We start from the raw sequence: 20,343 nt of genomic DNA, 5'->3' as shown, positions 1-20,343 counted from the left end.
TGCCATTGATAACTTTTGCCAGCATTTTCAGCAGAATGGGTAAGGCCTCCACCCATGTGTAAGTAAGCTGAAAAAACAAGTGGGGAATGGAAATTGCGTTAAATAGCTCTGAAGTGCTGTACTTATAAGGTGGTGCTGATGTTACTGTTGTGTGGAAACAAAAACATTTAGGAGAACTAAAAGCCACTTAAAACCCCGGAGTCTAGCCCATCACATCCCCTTGATATGTTGTGAAACATGCTGATAAAAACAGTCATTAGAGGGGCAGGGCTAATGCAGGTTTCTTCCTTTAGATGTAGTCCCTAAGTGGAAATCTTACCCTGTTCATCTTGAGAAGGAAGCCAGCACCAGCACTCACACCGAAGTTCTATAAAGTACAGATGACTTTCTGACCAGAGCTCCTTATTCTCTTGCTATTGGCTGACACTGTTCATAATACAATTTGCTGTTTCACTTTTCTTTTAAATGAGCAAGCTGAATTACTTGGAGGAGGAAGACAAAAGAGCTAGAGACAGAGCCAACGCAGCTGAAAGAAAGAAAACTCAGGTGAGCATTTTACTCTTTGCTTTGTTAACTCATTGTTAAGAATTATGCTTTGCTTATTACTTCATAGTAAGAAGAATAATTTTTAAAAAGTAAGTTTATTCTACTATAAACTTTTTTCTACCAGATACATGATATTTTTTTAAATATTGGGAAACTACAAAGAAGTAGAAGGAAGCAAAAACCACAGCTTCTATTGATATTTTCAGGGTAGTTCTTTCCATTCTTTTTTGGGTGTCTGCTTATGATTTTAGTTGATTTTCATAGTTGTGTTCATACACAATGGATACATTTATATTCCTTTTTTATCCATTAGAGCATACATTTTCCCACATTGCTGTAAATACTTCATAATCATAATTTAAAATTGCTACATAGTATTGCATTGAGGAGATTTACTGTACTTTACCCAAGCATTCCCCTATTTGGGGCCATAAAGCATTTTTCCTATTTTTATAGAGTGGGTCATTTGATTACATAAGATATATATTTTTTCCATTCAGAGTCTTGTTTTTTGAGGAGAGGAGGTTAGATTTGAGAATGTAGATTTCAGCAGCTTTACTGAGAGGCACAATGAGAGGGAAAGGGTTTGTGGGAGCGTGTGTTTATAATCTGCTTATAACCTTTGGGACCACAATCAGTGGTTCTCAACTCTGGCTGTACATTCTGTCAGAATCACCTGATTCTAATCACCTGGGGAGATTAGAAAATTACCTTTAGAATAATTGAAAATTAACTTCTGGTGATGAGCCAGTCATCTGTAGGTTTTTTGTTTTAGTTTAGTTTGCTTTTGGTTTTGTTTGTTTGTTTGTTGTGGTATGCGGGCCTCTCACTGTTGTGGCCTCTCCCGTTGCGGAGCATAGGCTCCGGACGCGCAGGCTCAGCGGCCATGGCTCACGGGCCCAGCCGCTCCACGGCATGTGGGATCTTCCCAGACCGGGGCACGAACCCATGTCCCCTGCATCGGCAGGCTGACTCTCAACCACTGCGCCACCAGGGAAGCCCTTGTTTGTTTTTTTTTAACTTTCAAAACTTTCTCAGGTGGTTCTAATGGGTGGCAAGCGTGATAACAGCCGACCTAGGTTATTTGAACTATTTTCCTGTCTCTGATCCATACCTGAGAGTAATACATTGTAAGGGAAAGGGAGATACACTATCAGGCAAGCTGCCCAAATCTTCCTTTCAATACTGTATAAATAATGCAAAAGTAATTTGGGTGAAACGTCAAACTTCTAGCAATTTCTGTTTTCCACCTCAATCCCATAAACCCTTGAGACGAGAATCTACTTGAGAGTTCCAATTTACTAATGCTTTAAAGAGATGGGTCTGTTTCCAGTGCACTGGTGGTTAGAAGTTAGAGAGGTGGAAGCTCCAGAATGTTCTCAAAGTATCAGAATTAAGCCCAGCGTCTGTTAGTGTTCCGCCAAGGTGTCAGCCTTCCTTTCATTTGCAAACTCTTCAAGGATCAATGAATGACAAGGTGGGCATTTCATAGCTGGCCACTGCCATTAAATTTTATTAATAGGTATAAATTTCATTAATATTAAAAAGCAAAGACGGATGGGATTGAATTGGGGAGCAGCAGGTGGATGACCCTGCCTTTCCAGGAGCATAGACCTGGCACTTACCTTCTCTGGACCCTGTATCCCTGGAAGAAAAGTGGACAGAATTTCCGAACCAGAGCTGTTGCTTTGCTTTCTCCAGTCAGGAATTGAGAATAGAACAAAGGCAGCTAAACCAAGTTGAAGCCTCCACTGCTGCTCTCCTAGCCTACAGAAGGGATGTACTTCTTTTGTTCAACCTAACTTGATCAAGAGCATGTTAGTGAAATCTCTTCTTGTTTTGACTTGATGGAGGAGAATATCTGTTTAGCACCTTCTTTGATGAACATAAACATCACAGAGTACTTCACTGTTTACAAAACCCCTTTACATGCAGTAGTTCATTTCATCCACAGAATAGCCTTGAGTGCTGGAGTGTGTAATTCTTATGTTAAAATAAGAAAGTGAGACCAAGAGAACACAGGATCTTTCCTAGGGTAGAACCAGAGTTGGCCCAATCTGGTTCAGTTCAGGGCACATACATGGCCCTTTCCTTACAGGTTGAGTAATGGTTATTGTAAAAAATTTGTTCAAATTTTGTTATGTCTATATAATTGAATATTCTTTTAGCTGTTTACATGACATTGATGCTTACTAGTTGGCACAGAAAAATGATCATGATTTAGTGATAAGAAAAAAAGCAAGGTACAAAACTGCATTAAAATATGCACTCATTTTTGTTTAAAAATATGTATATTTGAAGAAAGATGAAAGGAAGCAAAGGCACAAACATTTATATATGTCTGGTTGGTGGTGAAGCTTGTAATTTAAGTTTATTTCGGCTTGTATTACCTTGTTTTTGTTTGTTTTAACCACATTCACTGATTGTGTAATAAAAATGTAAAGTAAATTAAATAGAATCGTTCTTGTCTTTCTGGTTGGCTCTTCTCCAGATGAAATGGTCCCAGCTCCTTTCCTTGGCCATAAAGAAGCCAGTCATTTAATTCTTGATGAGTTTTGTTCATACTTGTCATGAATCTTCCTGTTATTGTTAGCTCGCATCGACTGAAAACTTACCAAGTGTCACGCACCAAGTTAATCATTTTACAGCTATTTTCCTCAGCAATACTCACTCCCGTCCTCCCTCTACAGAGGAGGGTCTTGAAGTACAGGAATAAGAGGGACCAAGAGGCAGAGCTGAGGGTCGAACCTGGGTCCCATCGAACTTAAAACACATGTTTTCATTCACCATACCATCTTTCCTGCCTATCCACCTGGGGTCATCAAGGGTACCCTCATCACATAAGCAACACCCGTTTTGGAAGAAAGGTGATATATTTTTGTGGTGTATTCATTTCCATGTGTCAGGATCCCCTTGGGCATTTGAGTACCTTGCGTGTGCTCTAGACTCAGGGACTCCTCCTGCTTTTCTAGTTTGTCATGCACACCAGACATCTGAGGCGTGCTAATCCCCCAAGGCTAAGCCTGGAAGGTGAAAGCCTAACAAGGGATTGTGAAATTACCCAGTGAGCTCTGGTTAACACAGAAGCCAAGCTGGGTAATGCAGAGAAAGGCAAGAATTGGCCTGGGTTGATCAGCTCTGCTGTAGAGGCTTATCAAATCCCTAACAGAACCCCCAGCGCTATATCTATGCTGTTCTCAGGGAGCTTCCCACTGCCTTCTTTGTGTTGGAATTACTTACGTGTGAGTCTCATTCCTTCTACTGGATGAAGAATGCCTGAGGATGGAGTCCTTGCAGGCAACCCGGTACATGGGCTCCATTAAGAATAAATGGGGGCTTCCCTGGTGGCTCAGTGGTTGAGAGTCCGCCTGCCGATGCAGGGGATGTGGGTTCGTGCCCCGGTCCGGGAAGATCCCACATGCCGCGGAGCGGCTGGGCCCGTGAGCCATGGCCGCTGAGCCTGTGCGTCCGGAGCCTGTGCTCCACAATGGGAGAGGCCACAACAGTGAGAGGCCCGCGTACCGCAAAAAAAAAAAAAAAAAGATCTGATATTTTGACCAGACCAACAGTCTCCAGATTATCAGTTTCCACCCATGCTGATTTTTGTCCCGATGGCAGCTCTGGCAATACACTTCTTCTTGAGGTGCTTCTTCCTCCATCTGCCCATGTGCATTTGGGGTGGTGGATGTCATTTTACCACACACTCTGTGGTCTGAGCAAAGTTCTCCTTTTAGTGGGAGAAGGCCACAGCTACTGTGCCTGCATGTTCAGCCTCACCCCACACGGGGCCTGACAGGCAATATTTCAAGCGGGCCCAGCAGCCTGAGGCGGGGTCCAGGCAAGGAAGGCTTTGGTGGGTTCTCAGGCATCAGGGAAAGTGCTAGAAGGAGAGAGAGGCAGGTGTCAGCTAAAGGGCACATGTAGCTCGGCAGCAGTTAGAAATCGCTAAAAGCTGACAACCCAATAACTGTGATTTCAAGAAAAGATTCTAATTAGGAAGCTTAATACCATAGAGTGTGTCTGGTCTTTAGAAATAAAATAGAAAACCAAGATCGTGAAATTCAGAAGTTATTTGGGAGGGTTCTGAACTTCATCTGAAATTTCTAGAATTTAGTCAGGAAGCCGGGCTGAAAGACTGATTAATCACCAATATCCCCCCTCCTACTGGCCCAATCCTGGTGGGTTCCTGAGGAATCTGGGGAGAAATGGTGAAGGGGGGCTGGACAGTTTCCTTGTGAAAGAAGCCAGTGAGAGGAGGCGATTACAAGCGGGAAACTGCTCAGAGCACTCGGTCCCCCAAGGGATCCTCTGCCTGGTGGGACTATTCCCGCCCTGGCTGCAAGGACTCACTCAGCTCTTCCCCTTGATGGAAAACAGACCAGGCCCAAAGACTGTTCCTCAGGGCTTCAAGCTACCCAGGAACCCCCAGAAATCTTAGGAAGAACACACTGACTTTTCTGTCTGCCGAGCTCTGGGGCAAGTCTGTCACAGTTAGGTTGGGATCTGGGAGGAGAGGTTGGGCCCTACGAGCTTTGCAACTTCCAAATGTGGACTCCTAGCCAGAGGACAGATATGAGACAATGAAACTCTACTTAGGCCATAGGCCCTGGAGGGGAAACTTCATGGTCATCCTGCAGGGAGAATTATCAGGCCCAGGACCCTGGCTGAGGAGTCCCTCTGGGGCCCAGAGCTGTTAAAGAGATCTTTGCAGCACAGAGAAAGTAAATTGGGGAATTTGCTCCTGGGGGACTTCCAAAGTCATAAATGCTATTGAACACCTACTGGTTTACAGCAGATCTGCAAACACCCCTTTCAACAATGGGCTGACTTCACAGCTATGAGGTGTGGGGAAGTAAAAGGCATTCAGAAGGCAAAGGAGCTTTAGGCTGGTGGTGTGAGACGTGACTTGCACTTTGAGGCATTTTGGGAGAGACAGGGTGGAAGATCAGAGTAGCAAATGCTCTGAGGTGCTGACTGCATGGAAACAGGGCCCCATGTTGTTCACACCCCTGCTTCCTATTTATTCTGGAAGCCTGGAGACCAGCTCAGTTCCTCATTCAGAAGATGTTGTAATCTCAGATCTTTTCATTTGTATTTCTGTTTTGGTCTCCAAGCATTTAATTCACTTTATCCCTTGAAAACATTCTAAAAGTGCAAGACTGTTCCTGGGAGGCTAAAGAAGTCTCCGAAGCTTTACGCTTCCAGCAGGACATTTGGAGCCTGTTACAACTGAGGGCTGAGCCAGCAGTGTTGGATTTCAAAAACGAGGCACTCACTGATACTTCTCTGTTTTGTGGAGCATATTAGTTTTGCACTCCAGGGCCTCTGGGATTTGAGGTTCTAGAATCTTCCAATCCAGAGGGTGGAATCCTCTCTGCACAACTTCAGGGGGCTAAGTCTGTGAGCCTTTGCAATAATCACAGCTAATGATGCTGAAAGCTCAGCCTCTGTGCATTGGTGCTGCATCAAATCTCGGAGACGGAGTTTTGGGTGAAGTAGAAAAGAATAGCTTTATTGCTTTGCCAGGCAACGGGGGGCACAGTGGACTCCTGCAATTGAAACTGTGTGTCCCAACCCAGGAGGATTTGATGAGTTTTAGAGCACACGATTCAAGGATGGGTCTGCTGAACAAGATTAGCCTGTGTGCAGCACCTACACTCCTAATCTGGTCTCAGGTGATCTTCTTTTTTTTTTTTTTTTTTTGGCCATACCAATGTGGCATGTGGGATCTTAGGTCCCCCGACCAGGGATCAAACTGTGCCCCCTGCATTGGGGGCACAGAGTCTTAACCACTGGACTGCTAGGCAAGCTCCTCAGGTAATCTTCTCAATGAGCTTCTCTGGTTTCTTTAATCTGGCCTCAGGTGGTCTTCTCTGGTATGAAGAATGCTGACATTTTCCATTTGTTGGGTTTTAATTCTATGAAGAGCTTAAAGACACTGTTATGTGCATCACTTGAGGCAGAACCAGGATGCTGTCCCAAGGCTGCACTATTGTTTCTTGGCTGCCCCTCCCTTGACTTTGCATCCCTTACCTTCCCGGATTAGCAACTGTTTGAATCTGCCCTTTGGATCTCAGGGAAGGTCATAGAGGTTGGAGTCTGTTCCCTACAAGAAAAGGGGGACAGAAAGGCTTCTGTGCCAGGTTTCACTAACATATGCTGCTTTCTCCTCTGGTTCAGGCTCTGCCACTCACATGTTTTCTTGCTTAATCCTCATAACAACTCAGAGAAGTAAGGACTATTGTCTTCATTACCTCCATTTTACTGATAAGGAATGGAGGCAGGGAGATAAAAGCAGCTGTCCAAGGTCACAGAGAGCTGGTGAGTGAAAGAATCAGGATTCAAACCAGAGTTTGTCTTCTTACCTGCTACTCTACTACTGCTTCCCTGCAGCAGAGAGGAACACTTGTCATTCCTTTCCCCATTTTAATCATTAAATCATCTCTCAGCCTTTGCTTTTATATTTTTACAAATGCTCTGAGATCCTTTTCACCTCTTTAATCATATGCCTAAGCCCACACTTGGAGATTTAATCATAGTAGTAAACGTCATTGTGTGCTCACCCTGTGCAAAATACTTCACATTCATTATGCCGCTTACAGATAAGGAAAGTGAGACTCTGAGAAGATGAGTTATTTGTGCAAGATTCCTGAGTTTGAAAGGGGCAGAGTTGGCTCTATGACCTTACACCAACATTTCTATGAACTTCAAAAAGAATGTTCTGGGCTTCCCTGGTGGCGCAGTGGTTGGGAGTCTGCCTGCCGGTGCAGGGGACACGGGTTCGAGCCCTGGTCTGGGAGGATCCCACATGCCGCGGAGCAACTGGGTCCGTGAGCCACAACTACTGAGCCCGCGCGTCTGGAGCCTGTGCTCCGCAATGGGAGGGGCCGTGATAGTGAGAGGCCCGCACACCGCGATGAAGAGTGGCCCCTGCTCACCGCAACTGGAGAAAGCCCTCGCACAGAAACAAGACCCAACACAGCCAAAAATAAACAACAACAAAAAAAGAATGTTCTATTTGCCATTGCACAGTATGCGGTAGCTCTGGGAGCTAAAATCCAAGTTATTCTCTAAAGTTATTAGGGAAGATACAGAGCATTATTGTGGAGAGAGTTGTGATTTGCAGGTTGGGTTATTAAAACAGACGCTTCCCACTATGGAGAACTTCAAACCCACGAGGACATGGCGGTTGGACGTAGACATAAGTGAGGAGGAGAAGGAGACTAATGGGGCTGTGAATTCACCTGGACCATCAGATTCTGTAATCTGTGTCTAACACATGCACTTTATGAGCCTGCTATGGTAAGTCATTTGTCTAGTGATTAAGGGTTGACCAAGTTCCCTCAAATATGTGTTTGGCGTAGTAAGGTACATGCAAACTCAGTAGAGGACAGTCCCTTCCTCTTGCAAGTCTCATACTCTGGAGAGGCCAGTGTAATGTCTGCCTAAGATGTATCTATCAAAGCACATGAAGAATTAATTTCAGGCCACTGTAGTTGATTTACAAGTGCTGCAGGAGTGATAAAAAAGAGAGAGACCCGTGAGAAGTGTCAGTTGGGTAAGGTGACATGCAGGAGGTGATACAGGTGTTGAAGAAGAGGATTTGGCTTGACTAGAGTTGGGCACCCTGCAGATCGGGGAGGAGGGGGATAGAGAAGAGGGGAAAGGCAGAGATAAAAGAGAGCAGGGTGAATGGCACAGGTACGTGCCCGAAGAAGTGCAAATCCAGGTTTCCGCTGCCTGGCGTTAAGAAACAGCAAAATAATAGCACTAATGTCAGCTTTACAGTTTTCAAAGTGCTTTTACATCCATTATTGCATTTGCTCCTCTCAGAGCTCTTTTCTGATATGGAGTCCAGGGGCAGCATTACCCTCATTTTACAGACACACTTCCCCAAAGAAGCTAAGGGATGTGTTAGCCAAGGCCATGTGTACCTAGAAACTGGCAGACCAGGACCCAGACTTCTGTGCTTTTCCCACCGTCTGTCACTTTGTGGCAGGCTCCACTAGCTGAATCTCGTTTATGAAAATACAGGTATTGCTGGGACAAGGGGTGCAAAGTCTTAGAGCTAGAAAGTGGGACGGTTGGGAGTCAAATCACGTCTACTGGACTTCAGATTCGGTGTACATTCTACTCTAGCCCTGTTCAGGTGTCTGATGTTGAAAAGATAGGACAAGAAATGAACAGAAGACATTGAAGTCATTTGTAGGAGATGGGCTGAAAGTAAGGAGGTGTCTCAAGAGAAAAGAATGCATCTTCCCTCCCTGACTTCCTCCAAAAACAAACCCTTCACAGAAGCTGAGCTGAGATGTTCTCTCTCTCCTCTAAGAAAGTGCTCACCTTCTCAACCCCTGCTCCCTTATCAGCTTCCTGGCCTTGGGGTTCCGCCCCACGCCCTCTGAACACTGATAAGCTTACTGCTAAATCTCCTGACACTTGACACTTTTTATCCCCACTGACCACTACCCCCTCCTTGAAGTTGCATTCTTTATTTTTTTTTTTTTTTTGCGGTACGCGGGCCTCACACTGTTGTGGCCTCTCCCATTGCAGAGCACAGGCTCCGGACGCGCAGGCTCAGCGGCCATGGCTCACGGGCCCAGCCGCTCCGCGGCATGTGGGACCTTCCCGGACCGGGGCACGAACCCGTGTCCCCTGCATCGGCAGGCGGACTCTCAACCACTGCGCCACCAGGGAAGCCCTTTTTTTTTTTTTAACCTGGGCCCTCAGCAGTGGAAGCATGGAGCCCTAACTACTGGACCACCAGGGAATTACCAGAAGTTGCCTTCTTGATTCGTGTCTTATCATTCGGCCAGTCTTTCTGAATCGTCTTTCCAGCCTCCCATTCTCTCTGCCTGTCCCTTAATTGTTGATGTTCCCCGAGGTTCTGTTCTTGACCCTCTTTCCTTCTCTGCTCTTAAACCCCTGCAGGAGCTCGTCCACTCTTCTGGCTTCAGGTACCAAGTGCTGATGGCCCCTAAATTCATCAGGCTGTAGACTGCAATGGGACAGTTCTTGCATGTGTTTTGTCGACTTAAAAAAAAAAAAAAAGGTACAATGTAAGAGTTGCAAGCTAAGTTTTAGTTGGGGCAAAATGAGGACTGCAGCCCGGGAGACAGCATTTCAGATAGCTCTGAGAAACTGCTCCAAAGAGGTGGCGGGAATACACGCAATCAAGCACGTATTTTTGCAAAAGTTCTCATCAGGGTTTCTGCTAGTCACGAGGAGCAGATGTCATCATGAAGGAATTTAGTGCTTTTCTGGATACGAGGAGATGCAAGAATTGGGCTCATAAAATCAGCTCCTGAAAATATCTAACTATCTGAAGACCTGTTCTGCCAATTTTTCTCAGAGCACCGAGCGCCTCATTCCTGATCTCCACGCTGAATTCCTTTCAGGGGGTGTTGAAGTTCAGCAGCTGCAGTGGCACCTGATTTAATCCTTGTAGAGGTAGATGGCAAGTGCCAATTTGTAGTTGACAGTTTCATAAATGCTTCAAATTCAAAATGCCCCAACTTGAACTCATTTTACCACCCCAAACAGCAACTTCCTCTTACTCCTCTTCTGTTCTTTTTATCAATGTAATGTACCATTCTCCCCCTCAAAATACATGAGAGGGTCCTTGACCATCCCCACCTCCAGCTGCCCCATAATTAGTCCATCCCCAACTCCAGTCAACTCTCACTCCTTTCTACTCTCAATCTCATCCAGATATGTTCACCCCCTCTTTCCTGGACAATCACAAGAGCATCCCCACGTGTCTCTCAGGACCTAGGCTTGCCTTCTTCCAAAAGGTCCTCCATCCGCTGCCAAAATCACACCTTTAAAATGCAGATCTGCTCCCCACAATTCACTGCCCTCAAGATAAAACCCAAACTCCCCAGTGTGGATGTAAGTCATTCTCAAACTACCCTCTGCCTGCCTTGTCCTTCCTTTCATGCCTCACCTAGACTATCATATTTGCAGTTCCACAAACTGTGTCACTGCGTCTTAGGGCCTCAGTCTTTAGGCTCTGCTGCCAGTCACAGGCTTGTACCTGAGAACCAAAGGTAAGCACACCTGTGGACTTACAGTCCTGGTCAGTGCTGATGATGGGGGCAGGATGTGTGACAAGGTCTATCCTGGCAAGGCATCAAAATATATATATTTTTCTAAGTATAAATAAAAATAACTTCTGTGAGGTTTTGAACAGTTGCAGCTTTGTAGTGACCATGAAAACATTCTAATCATCCACATGAGCTCTTCAGCCTTATTAGACTTTGGTCACGCAGCATGTTTAGTTTTCTTCATAACTGAAATCTGGAATCTCCATCTGCTGCTGCTTTGCATTGTTTCTTCTTTGTTGTTTTATTATCAGTAAAGCTGCAGGAGACAAAGCCTCAATTCTTTCTTTTTTCCAAGACCGCTTTCAGTCCGGGAAGCTGTGCTCTCCCTCTAAGGCAGTGCAAATTACGCTGTCAATTTATTTCCTAATTTTCCTTGAATTTACCTCTTCATATATTTCTCAGCTTCCTGTCACATACTTAATTGGTCTGGCTGATTTGTACAGACACTTCTAACAGGCCATTTCTTTTTCTTTTCTTTTCTTTTTTTTTTTTTAACAGTCTAGTGAAAGTTTGCAGTGTGGTGTAGTCAAGTGTATTTTTTATGGGCGGAAAAGAACAATCAAAGTGTTTTAAAGATTTCTCAAGAGAAAGTGGCGAGCTTAATGGAATTTTGGATCTGAGCTGGCCCTGCTTTTAGCCTGTGGCTGTTAGCTAAATGAGCCTTCTAGGAAGGGTGTTTGTGTATTTTCTTTCTTTAGCTTTCCAAGGATTAAGATGCTCTTGGAATCCAAGTCCCAGCTTCTGTAGTTATCCTCTTCCTACAAGTGGGGCTGTTTGATAGCCTTGGACCACTCCCACTCCCATCCCCCTCCAGCCCCTCCAGGGCCCAGAACCAATCCCAATCTGAGGCAGAGGAATTGAAGTAACTCTGGGACTCAGTGTTACCCTTGAGGTAGATCTGATCCTGATCTGGTGCCTCGATTCTAAAATTGGGCATCTCTCTTTTTCCCGAGATTTGGTCCCCACCTCAACAGGGGAAAAGGGCCTCTGTCTTGGCGTCCCTGGCCTGCGTCTCTGTGCCCAAAGTATTGTCCAGCACTGAGGTTCTCCAGAGCTCAGGGCCTGCCTGCAATGGCCAACCCTCCTCTCAGATCCAGAGTCGTCTTCTTCCATCATGTCCTGGAAGTACAAGGGCCTTGCTGCTTGCAGACCGACCTTCCCTCGTGAGTTCTGCCTTCCTCCCCAGTTGCTCAAGAAGTCCCTGTGGCTAGGGTCTGTTGTTGGTCCCCCCATATCCCTCAATTCCCTTGTGGAGCAACTGTTACCATTTTTTTCATGACCTCTTGTCTGTGCTCATACCTGCTGGATCCCATGCTCTGCCTGGGATAAGGACTTTCCCCAGCATCTGTAGCTGTCCTTGCACGCTTGCCACCCCCAGTGAAGGAGGAGTGCAGGGCGGGGTCCCAGGTTGCCCTTCTCATTGCAATTTACAGGCTCTGTTGGTCTTGAGATGGGAGAAGTGGTTTTAAGGTCTTCATGGTCAAAAAGTTTAAGGACGTGATTGCTTTCAAGTCTATTTCTACTTTTTCAGACCCTTTCCTGATATAAGCTTTTCCTAAGATTATATCCGAATCCTGGCTCCGAAGTCAGGGCTGTGTGGACAAGACTGTCCATTTCCAAAAAGGCCGTTTGTAATGGAACACATCATGAGAATTCCTCTGGCTGGTCATGTATCAGGCTTAGCTCCCTTGCCTGTCTCTTTGTCCTCTGAGCTCTGTGTTAACCCTGGTTCCAGTGCTCTCCCGATCCAGAGCTGACACATAATTGTGACACCTAATCCAACTCCACGTTGGCTTCATGGACTTGGTTTGTGCATGCTGCCTGTACTATTTCTAGCATTTCAACTCTGTACTACCCGATTTGGGGTTTGATCCCTCTTTCTTGGCCCCGCCAACCAATAGAATCTCTAATTCTCTCTAAAGCTGAGCTAAGACAAAATCTCCAAGCTTCTCTTTTTGCTGTATTCCCTTTCCCAAGTCAGGCCTACAGACTTCCAGCCTCCATGTGATTATTTCTCTGAACTGTATCTCCAAGCCCAGCTAATGACCTCACCATTCTCCCTGCAACCCAAGCTAGAAACCTCAGACTTGCTGGTGAGACAGATCAAAAGGGGAGGGAGAGCCATCATCCATGCAGTCAGAACTAAGGTCCTGGAGTCATCTCAGAAATAGGATGTGACATATCAGCTTTGCATAGGAGAAATTTCATCTGGCCAGTCTACTCCTAGGTCTCAAAAAATCAATTTACACAAACCAGACTCATAGGGGTCTAAATTTTCACCCACAATTCTTTCTTTCTTTCTTTCTTTCTTTCTTTCTTTCTTTATTTTTGGCTGAGTTGGGTCTTCGTTGCTGCACGTGGGCTTTCTCTAGTTGCGGTAAGCGGGGGCTATTCTTCGTTGTGGTGTGCAGGCTTCTCAGCGCGGTGGCTTCTCTTTTGTTGTGGAGCACAGACTCTAGGCATGTAGGCTTCAATAGTTGTGGATGCGGGCTCAATAGTTGTAGCACGTGGGCTGTAGAGCACAGGCTCAGTAGTAGTGGCACATGGGCTTAGTTGCTCCACGGCATATGGGATCTTCCTGGACCAGGGCTCGAACCTGTGTCCCCTGCATTGGCAGGTGGATTCTTAACCACTGTGCCACCAGGGAATTCCTTTACCCAGAATTCTGATTTGTATATTTACAAAGGGCGATTTCACTTTACTGGAATCTTCCATTCACGATCCACAGTCCACACTTCCAGACAGGCCTGACTAAGCTGATGGGTCATCAGAAGGTTCTCTGGTAGACTGAGAGCAAAGGAGTGGAGAAGGCTTGAGATATTTTCATAATAAAAAGGTCAGAATAATCTGAGTAATCAGTGTTTCTGTAGAGTATACCTTTGTAGTAAACACCAAGAGGAGTGTACTTTTTACTTTTCATATGAATGTGAGAATTGAGGTCATCAACTCTTCCCTGTGGTCAGTGGGATAACAAACGTTGAAGCTAGATCATTCCTGTGCTGATTCATGTGAGTGGAGAAGCTAGGGAGCACTTACTCGGTGCCAAGTACCCTGTAAGACTCTCTCTATCTCTCATGTAATCCTGACAACAACTCTATGAAACATATGTTACATATCCCTACTGTGGGTTGAATTATGTCCCCTGAAAGATATGTCCAAGTTCTCACCCCAGGTTCCAAATAAGCACTGTGGTCTTATTTGGAAATAGGATCTTTGCAGGTGTAATTAGTTAAGATGAGGTCATATTGGATTAAGGTAGGTCCTAGGCCCAGTGTGACTAGTGTTCTTATAAGAAGAGAAGATACAGACACAGACACACAGTAGGAAGATGATGGACAGATACAGAAGGAAAATACCATGTGACAGAGTCACGTGGAGTATGCATCTACAAGCCAAGGAATACCATGGACTGGGGGTAACCACCAGAGGCTGGAAGAGGCAAAGAATTCTTCCTTAGAGCCTTCAAAAGAAGCCTGGTCCTGCTGACACCTTGATTTCAGACTTACTGGCCTCCAGAACTTGAGAAAATACATTTATGTTGTTTTATGCCCCCCAGTTTGTGGTACTTCGTTAAGGCAGCCCTAGAAAACGAATACAATCTCCGTTTTTACAAACAACATAATGGATGCCCAGAAATGCTCATTTCCCCAGTGGGAAATGCTTAGAACCCCTTGACTTCAGATACTTGAACCTTTGTTGACTGATCTGGCCCATTAAGTAGGGATCCTCTTCCTTTTCTATCAAAACCATTTTCTAGATAAATTACATAATAACATCAGCATTTCACAGGGAAGATTTTGTAGAACATTTGTGGGATATTAGATTGTGTTAGTGTGCAAAAAAATTTTCAGAGTCAAAAAGTGGAGGCATACTCTATATTAAGAAGACTTTTTTTTTCTTCTAGGACCTCTTAGAGCCTTTAACATGAGTCATGAATCCCCAAGAGAGGGACACTAAAGCTTGCTGTGTTTCTCAGGCTGATCTGAACACAGAAGCCTCTTCTTACACAAAGCATCTCGTGGAATTTGTAGTTTATGGAAAATAATTTGGGAAGTGCTGAATTAAAGAAAAAACTTTTTTTTTTACATTATTTACATGCCAACCGTGTTTTCTGAGTTGCACTTCCACACGGGTCTCTGAAGGAGAATTGAAAAACATATTTACTGCATCAGAAGTGTATTTACAAACCATATATTTGGGTAGGTTAATTTAACTAATGTTTTACCATACTTCTTTTAGTTTTTAGATCATTATGTGAATTCTCAGAGTCAGTGTCTTCTAGTCAAAGGCCTATAGGAACAAACCTGTAGTTGAACACAGTTGGGTTTATTGATTTGTGGTATCAATGCAGAATGCACACCATGGGAAATTAGGACATCTCAGAAAGAGAGTGTTAGGAAGGAATTATTATAGGATTTGTGCTTGGGTAATTTGGGGGTTAGATTCAAAAAAGCAGGATTTTGAAGAAATGAAAATGGTTATTAGTTCTTAGACTCTGAAAAACAGGGATCCAGACTATCATACCCAAACAAAGAAAATACCCCCCACACACACAATCTACCTGTTTTTTCCTAGACATCCAGAAGGTTCCCCCTACCTCTGCAGTCATGGGCTGTTCTGTAGTGTTTATCTAGGTGAGGCAAGAAATGTCTAGTATAAATTTCTCTTTGGCTAGCAAAGAAGAAATTAAGAGCCATGTGATTATCCATGACAACTCTGCCTAATGAATTTACATTTAAACCAAGGCTTGGTCAAAGATAAACAAAGCTGCACACTACTTAAAGTGGTAAGACAGATTTTATTCAGTAATATACTATTGCAATAGGGAAAAGAGGCCAATATGAACTGAACTCAGAGGCAACTGGATGTTTTAAAGGGAGAGAATGAAGGAAAGGAGAGGGGAGTGAGCAGGGGCTCAGTAGAGCCAGGGAATTAAAAAATTATAGAAAGTAAGGCTTGGTGGCACAGTGGTTAAGAATCCGTCTGCCAATGCAGGGGCACGGGTTCGAGCCTGGGTCCAGGAAAATCCCACATGCTGCAGAGCAACTAAGCCCACATGCCACAACTACTGAGCCTGCGCTCTAGAGCCCATGCGCTGCAACAAGAGAAGCCACCGCACTGAGAAACCCGCGCACCACAATGAAGAGTAGCCCCTGCTCCCCACAGCTAGAGAAAGCCTGCACACGGCAACCAAGACCCAACACAGCCAAAAAGAAATAAATTAAATAAATAAAAATTTTAAAAAATTACAGAAAGTAGGAAGGGAAGCTTGATCCAAGTGAAAAGCATCTGGGTTTGCTAACTGGCACTTATAGAAGTTAGTCTGTAACCTCTTTCCACGGAGGCTGGAGGCAGAGGCCCTGTGTCCAGGTGTGGGCTGGAACAGACAGAAAATTCTTTCAGCAGGCTTGAGTTTTCTCAGGCTATGTAAGAAGGGGAGGGTATGGTCATCCTAGAGATGCAGCCTTGAGCTGTTAAAAACCATATTAGCACTTTTATGTTAGCTGTCATTCAAGTCTGTGTAGGCCAAGGTTGACACCTGGTTGAGAAGAGGACTCAGAAGAGCTTGGCTAGAGTTTGATCAAGAAGAGAATCTTTGTCAGCTTCCAGAGCAGAAGCTGTGCAATTGATGACTTTCTCCAGGGTCAGAGACAAGCTTTGGATGATCCTCATTTGGGTACTGGGCAAAAGTCCCCCCAGTTTGAGGATTCAGCTTCAACCAAATAAATTAATGTTTATTCTGCATTCCAGAAATTTATCGTGAAATGTAATGAAGCATACAGTAAAGACATAGTAAAAGTATAAGCATACAGTAAAAGTGTAAGCATATAGTAAAATATAGTCAATATGTTTTGACTCACGTTTCAAAGAAAAGCTAGTATTTCTCTCTGTTTCATTAAAACCTAGAAAAATGTAAGCAGGAAGTAACTTTCTGTATCTGTTTCTTTCTAATTCAGCATGGAGAGAAAACCTGTGTCCTTACCTCCGTCCACCTCCATATCAGAAATGGAGCCCAACGGCAACTTCAGCAATCACAATGGCAACAGGAACTGTACAATTGAAACCTTCAAGAGAGAATTTTACCCCATCGTGTACCTGGTAATATTTATCTGGGGAGCCTTGGGGAATGGCTTTTCCATATATGTTTTCCTGCAACCTTATAAGAAGTCCACATCTGTGAATGTTTTCATGCTAAATCTGGCCATTTCCGATCTCTTGTTCACAACCACACTGCCCTTCAGGGTTGACTATTATCTCAGAGGCTCCAATTGGATATTTGGGGACCTAACCTGCAGAATTATGTCTTTTTCTATGTATGTCAACATGTACAGCAGCATTTATTTCCTGGCTGTGTTGAGTGTTGTGCGTTTCCTGGCAACTGTTCACCCCTTCCGGCTCCTTCATGCCACTAGCATCAAGAATGCCTGGATTTTATGTGGGGTCATATGGATCTTTATCATGGCTTCCTCAACAGTGCTTCTGAAAAATGGCTCTGAGCTGAAGGGCAATGTCACATTGTGCTTGGAGCTGAATCCCAATAAATTTATTAAACTGAAGACCATGAACCACATTGCCTTGGTGGTGGGCTTTCTGCTGCCATTCTGCACGCTCAGCATCTGTTACCTGCTGATCATTCGAGCTTTGTTAAAGGCGGAGGTCCCAGAATCAGGGCTGCGTCCTTCTCACAGGAAAGCACTAACCACCATCGTCATTGCCTTGATCATCTTCCTCCTGTGCTTCCTGCCCTATCATATACTGAGAACCCTCCACTTGGTCGAGTGGAAAGTGGATAAATGCAAAGAGAGTCTGCATAAAGCTGTGGCCATCACACTGGCTTTGGCAGCGGCCAACAGCTGCTTCAACCCTGTGCTCTATTACTTTGCTGGCGAGAATTTTAAGGACAGACTAAAGTCTACACTCAGGAAATATCATTCACAGCAAACAAAGTGCAGCTTTCTTGTGTGTGTGTGTGGTTAAAAAAGGAAACAAGAGTGTAAGGGGTTATTAGGTGAGGCTGTTCCTGTGTCCTTGGGTCCACCTTCATTCACACGTAGTCTCCAAATGACTGTGTATTTATACCATTTCCAACAAAGGTCAATTCCCAAGATTTAATTGACCATGACTTTTGTTAATAAGACCTACTTCAAAATGTTCATTAAGTGTATCTTCAGTGTTTGAGTCTAAATAGAGAGGATAGCAGAAAAAATCCCTATTAGAGTCTTGCAACTTGAAATGTCAGACTGGGAAAAAATGCTGAGCACGGTGACTGCTGCTTCTCATCAGATCCTGTACCAGAACTCTGGCCCACTAGGCATTCTAAATTCTTAATTTTAAGACCACCCCAACATTCCTAGCTTCTCCAGCTCCTCTTCCCTCTTCAATCCCCTGAGACATAACCAGTTAACAAAGCTACTGGAGGCCCCAGAGCAGATAAGAAAAGCATCCTTAGAATTCAGGAGAAAGACTTAGACTGTGAAGAGGAAGTCTGTCCTCTAGCAAAGCAGAGTCAAGGTCCCCAACAAGAACAGTGGGACAAAAACAGGGAGAAGAGAGAAAGGGGAAAAAAGAATTTCATTTTGCACTAAGAGAGGGTCTCTAGCACACTGAAGGCAAAGGGCATGCCTCTCTCTTGTCATGGGGTGAGGAAAACAGGAAGAGTAGGAGGAAGACCTGGGGCACTGCCCTAGCAGGTGGAGAGATTATGTGTGGAATAGGAGAGGAGGGGATCCATTTTACTCTTGAGATTTGGGCTCGGGCTGTTCACTGCAGTTCCCATCCTGCAGGTTAATCCATTTGGATGGGAGCCAGAACAGAGGAGGTGGTGCTAAGGGTTTGGCTGGGCACTCAGAGAGAGGGTGGCTTGGAAGGCAAGTTGCAAAGACTGTGGTACCCCTGAAATTCCATTAACATTTTGGCAGAACATGAGTAGGGTGGCTTTCTTTTGAGAGAGTGTAGCAAAGCACTGGATTGTGGGAGGGAGGTCCTTTCTGTCCAGTGGAACAAGGCTAAGGAGACTACCTACTGCTACCACCATGACCACTGTACTGCCAACAACTGAGTACCCTCTCTGTGCTGGGCAGACTGCACAAGGCACTTCCCATCCATTAATTCCATTTAACCCTCACACCAAAGCCCTTCATCTTCATTTTACAGATGAAATCAAGGAACTTGTTCAAGTTCACACAACTTCGCAAGAGCTTTAAAAACCTCTGTGCAGAGAGGTTGGCTGGGTGCTTTCCCTTCCATTCCCCTTGCAGACCTCCATAAGGATTAGTTGAAAGTCTGAGTAAGAGTTCTCTTCCCCCATCAGGTACCTACTGCTTCTCACTCTCATGAGAAGACTGAAGTTTTCTCTTTGGAGTGTTGTTGACCTCAAGATAGAGTAAAGGGTGGGAGAGTGGTGTTCTGAAGCTAGCAAGGGACTGAAGGAAAGTCTTCATAGAGAACAAGAGCCCCAGAGCCATTCCCTCACTCAGCTGCAAGAATGCTGACAGACTCATACCTTGTCAAGACAGAAGCCTGGAGGCTCCTCCTATGGGGAAACTGCCCGACTCAAGGAAAAAGACCAACAGACACAGACTTTTGGGGATTCCCCCAACACAAAAGCTGGTGCCGGCCCTATTACTTACCCTACAGGCAGCCCACACTGCAACTAATCGCTTCTACTCATAGAGAGCATCTAATCAACCTGTTAGAGCCTCACTCTAATTATGAACAGTCAATGACAGCCACACATCAGAGGAAAGGGCCTGAACATGAGAAACCAACAATAAATGAGAGGGTAGATAGAGATATTTTCAGTATGAAAGGTCTCAACATTTTTATCACCCTCATACATTTTATTAGAAACCTACTGGAGAATTTGCTTCTCTAAAATAAGAGATTAACCAGGATAAGGGAAAACATGACATCTAGCAAACAAGGAGTAAGATGAAGAAAATTCCCAGCACGTTTGTGCATAGCAGAAAAACAAGAAACTAATTGATCTGCACACCTTGGAGGGATTTGTATTTTTCTTGGATAGCGTGGGATGAACTAGTAAAAATACATAGGAAGATAAGTGAAAAGACAATGTAATTATTAAATGCTAAGAAAAAAGAAATTGTTTAAGAAAGGAAATATAACCATAGTACACTACATGGCTCAGCTGTGAACAATATTTACATAGAGAATGTAAATAGCAAAATACCGTGATATCACTTTTTTCAGGAAATGAGGGGGAGAGGATGTGTATGAGGGGGAAGGGGTATAATAAATCTATGTTCCTATATTTTATCACAGAAAATTTGTAATAGCTAAAGCTAAAGAATGACAAATATCTGTATAAAAATGTTACTTAACAATAGAGGATAAAGCCCAGAAGAAACAGTGAAAAACATTGACAGGGATTGCCTTTGGAGAGAAGTTGGGTGTGGGAAGATAAGGTGGGGGTTTCCTTTTTCCTCTTAATAACTATTTAACTGTCTAACTTGTGAATATGTATTGCTGAAATAAAATAAAAATTAAGTTGAAAATTAATTTTAAAATTCAAATTAATTCTGCCAAAAAAAAAAAAAAACAAGACGAGGAGGAAGAAAAGAAAGGTGACCAGAAATGGAAATTGTGCACTGAGAGAAGAAAGGAAAGTAGAAAAGGACTACATTTGGATTTGGGACCCTGAGGGAAGCCCACCCAGCCCTGCCATGGAAAGGGA

At 44.3% G+C, this 20,343-nt stretch overlaps 1 protein-coding gene across 1 annotated transcript; it reads left to right on the top strand.

Annotated features, from left to right (window-relative positions):
- Positions 1-428: 428 nt before the first annotated feature.
- CYSLTR2 (cysteinyl leukotriene receptor 2) lies at positions 429-19,844 on the top strand. The gene is made up of 2 exons (XM_081214595.1): positions 429-546; positions 16,607-19,844. Exon 2 carries the CDS (start codon positions 16,608-16,610, stop codon positions 17,625-17,627), a length of 1,020 nt encoding a protein of 339 aa, XP_081070721.1. The 5' UTR covers positions 429-546; position 16,607; the 3' UTR covers positions 17,628-19,844.
- The last annotated feature ends 499 nt before the right edge of the window (positions 19,845-20,343 follow it).

The sequence above is a fragment of the Mesoplodon bidens genome (assembly GCF_964165515.1).
Source record: "Mesoplodon bidens genome assembly, chromosome: 17".
Taxonomy (NCBI): domain Eukaryota; kingdom Metazoa; phylum Chordata; class Mammalia; order Artiodactyla; family Ziphiidae; genus Mesoplodon; species Mesoplodon bidens.
This window is presented reverse-complemented; position numbering and strand designations above follow the sequence as displayed.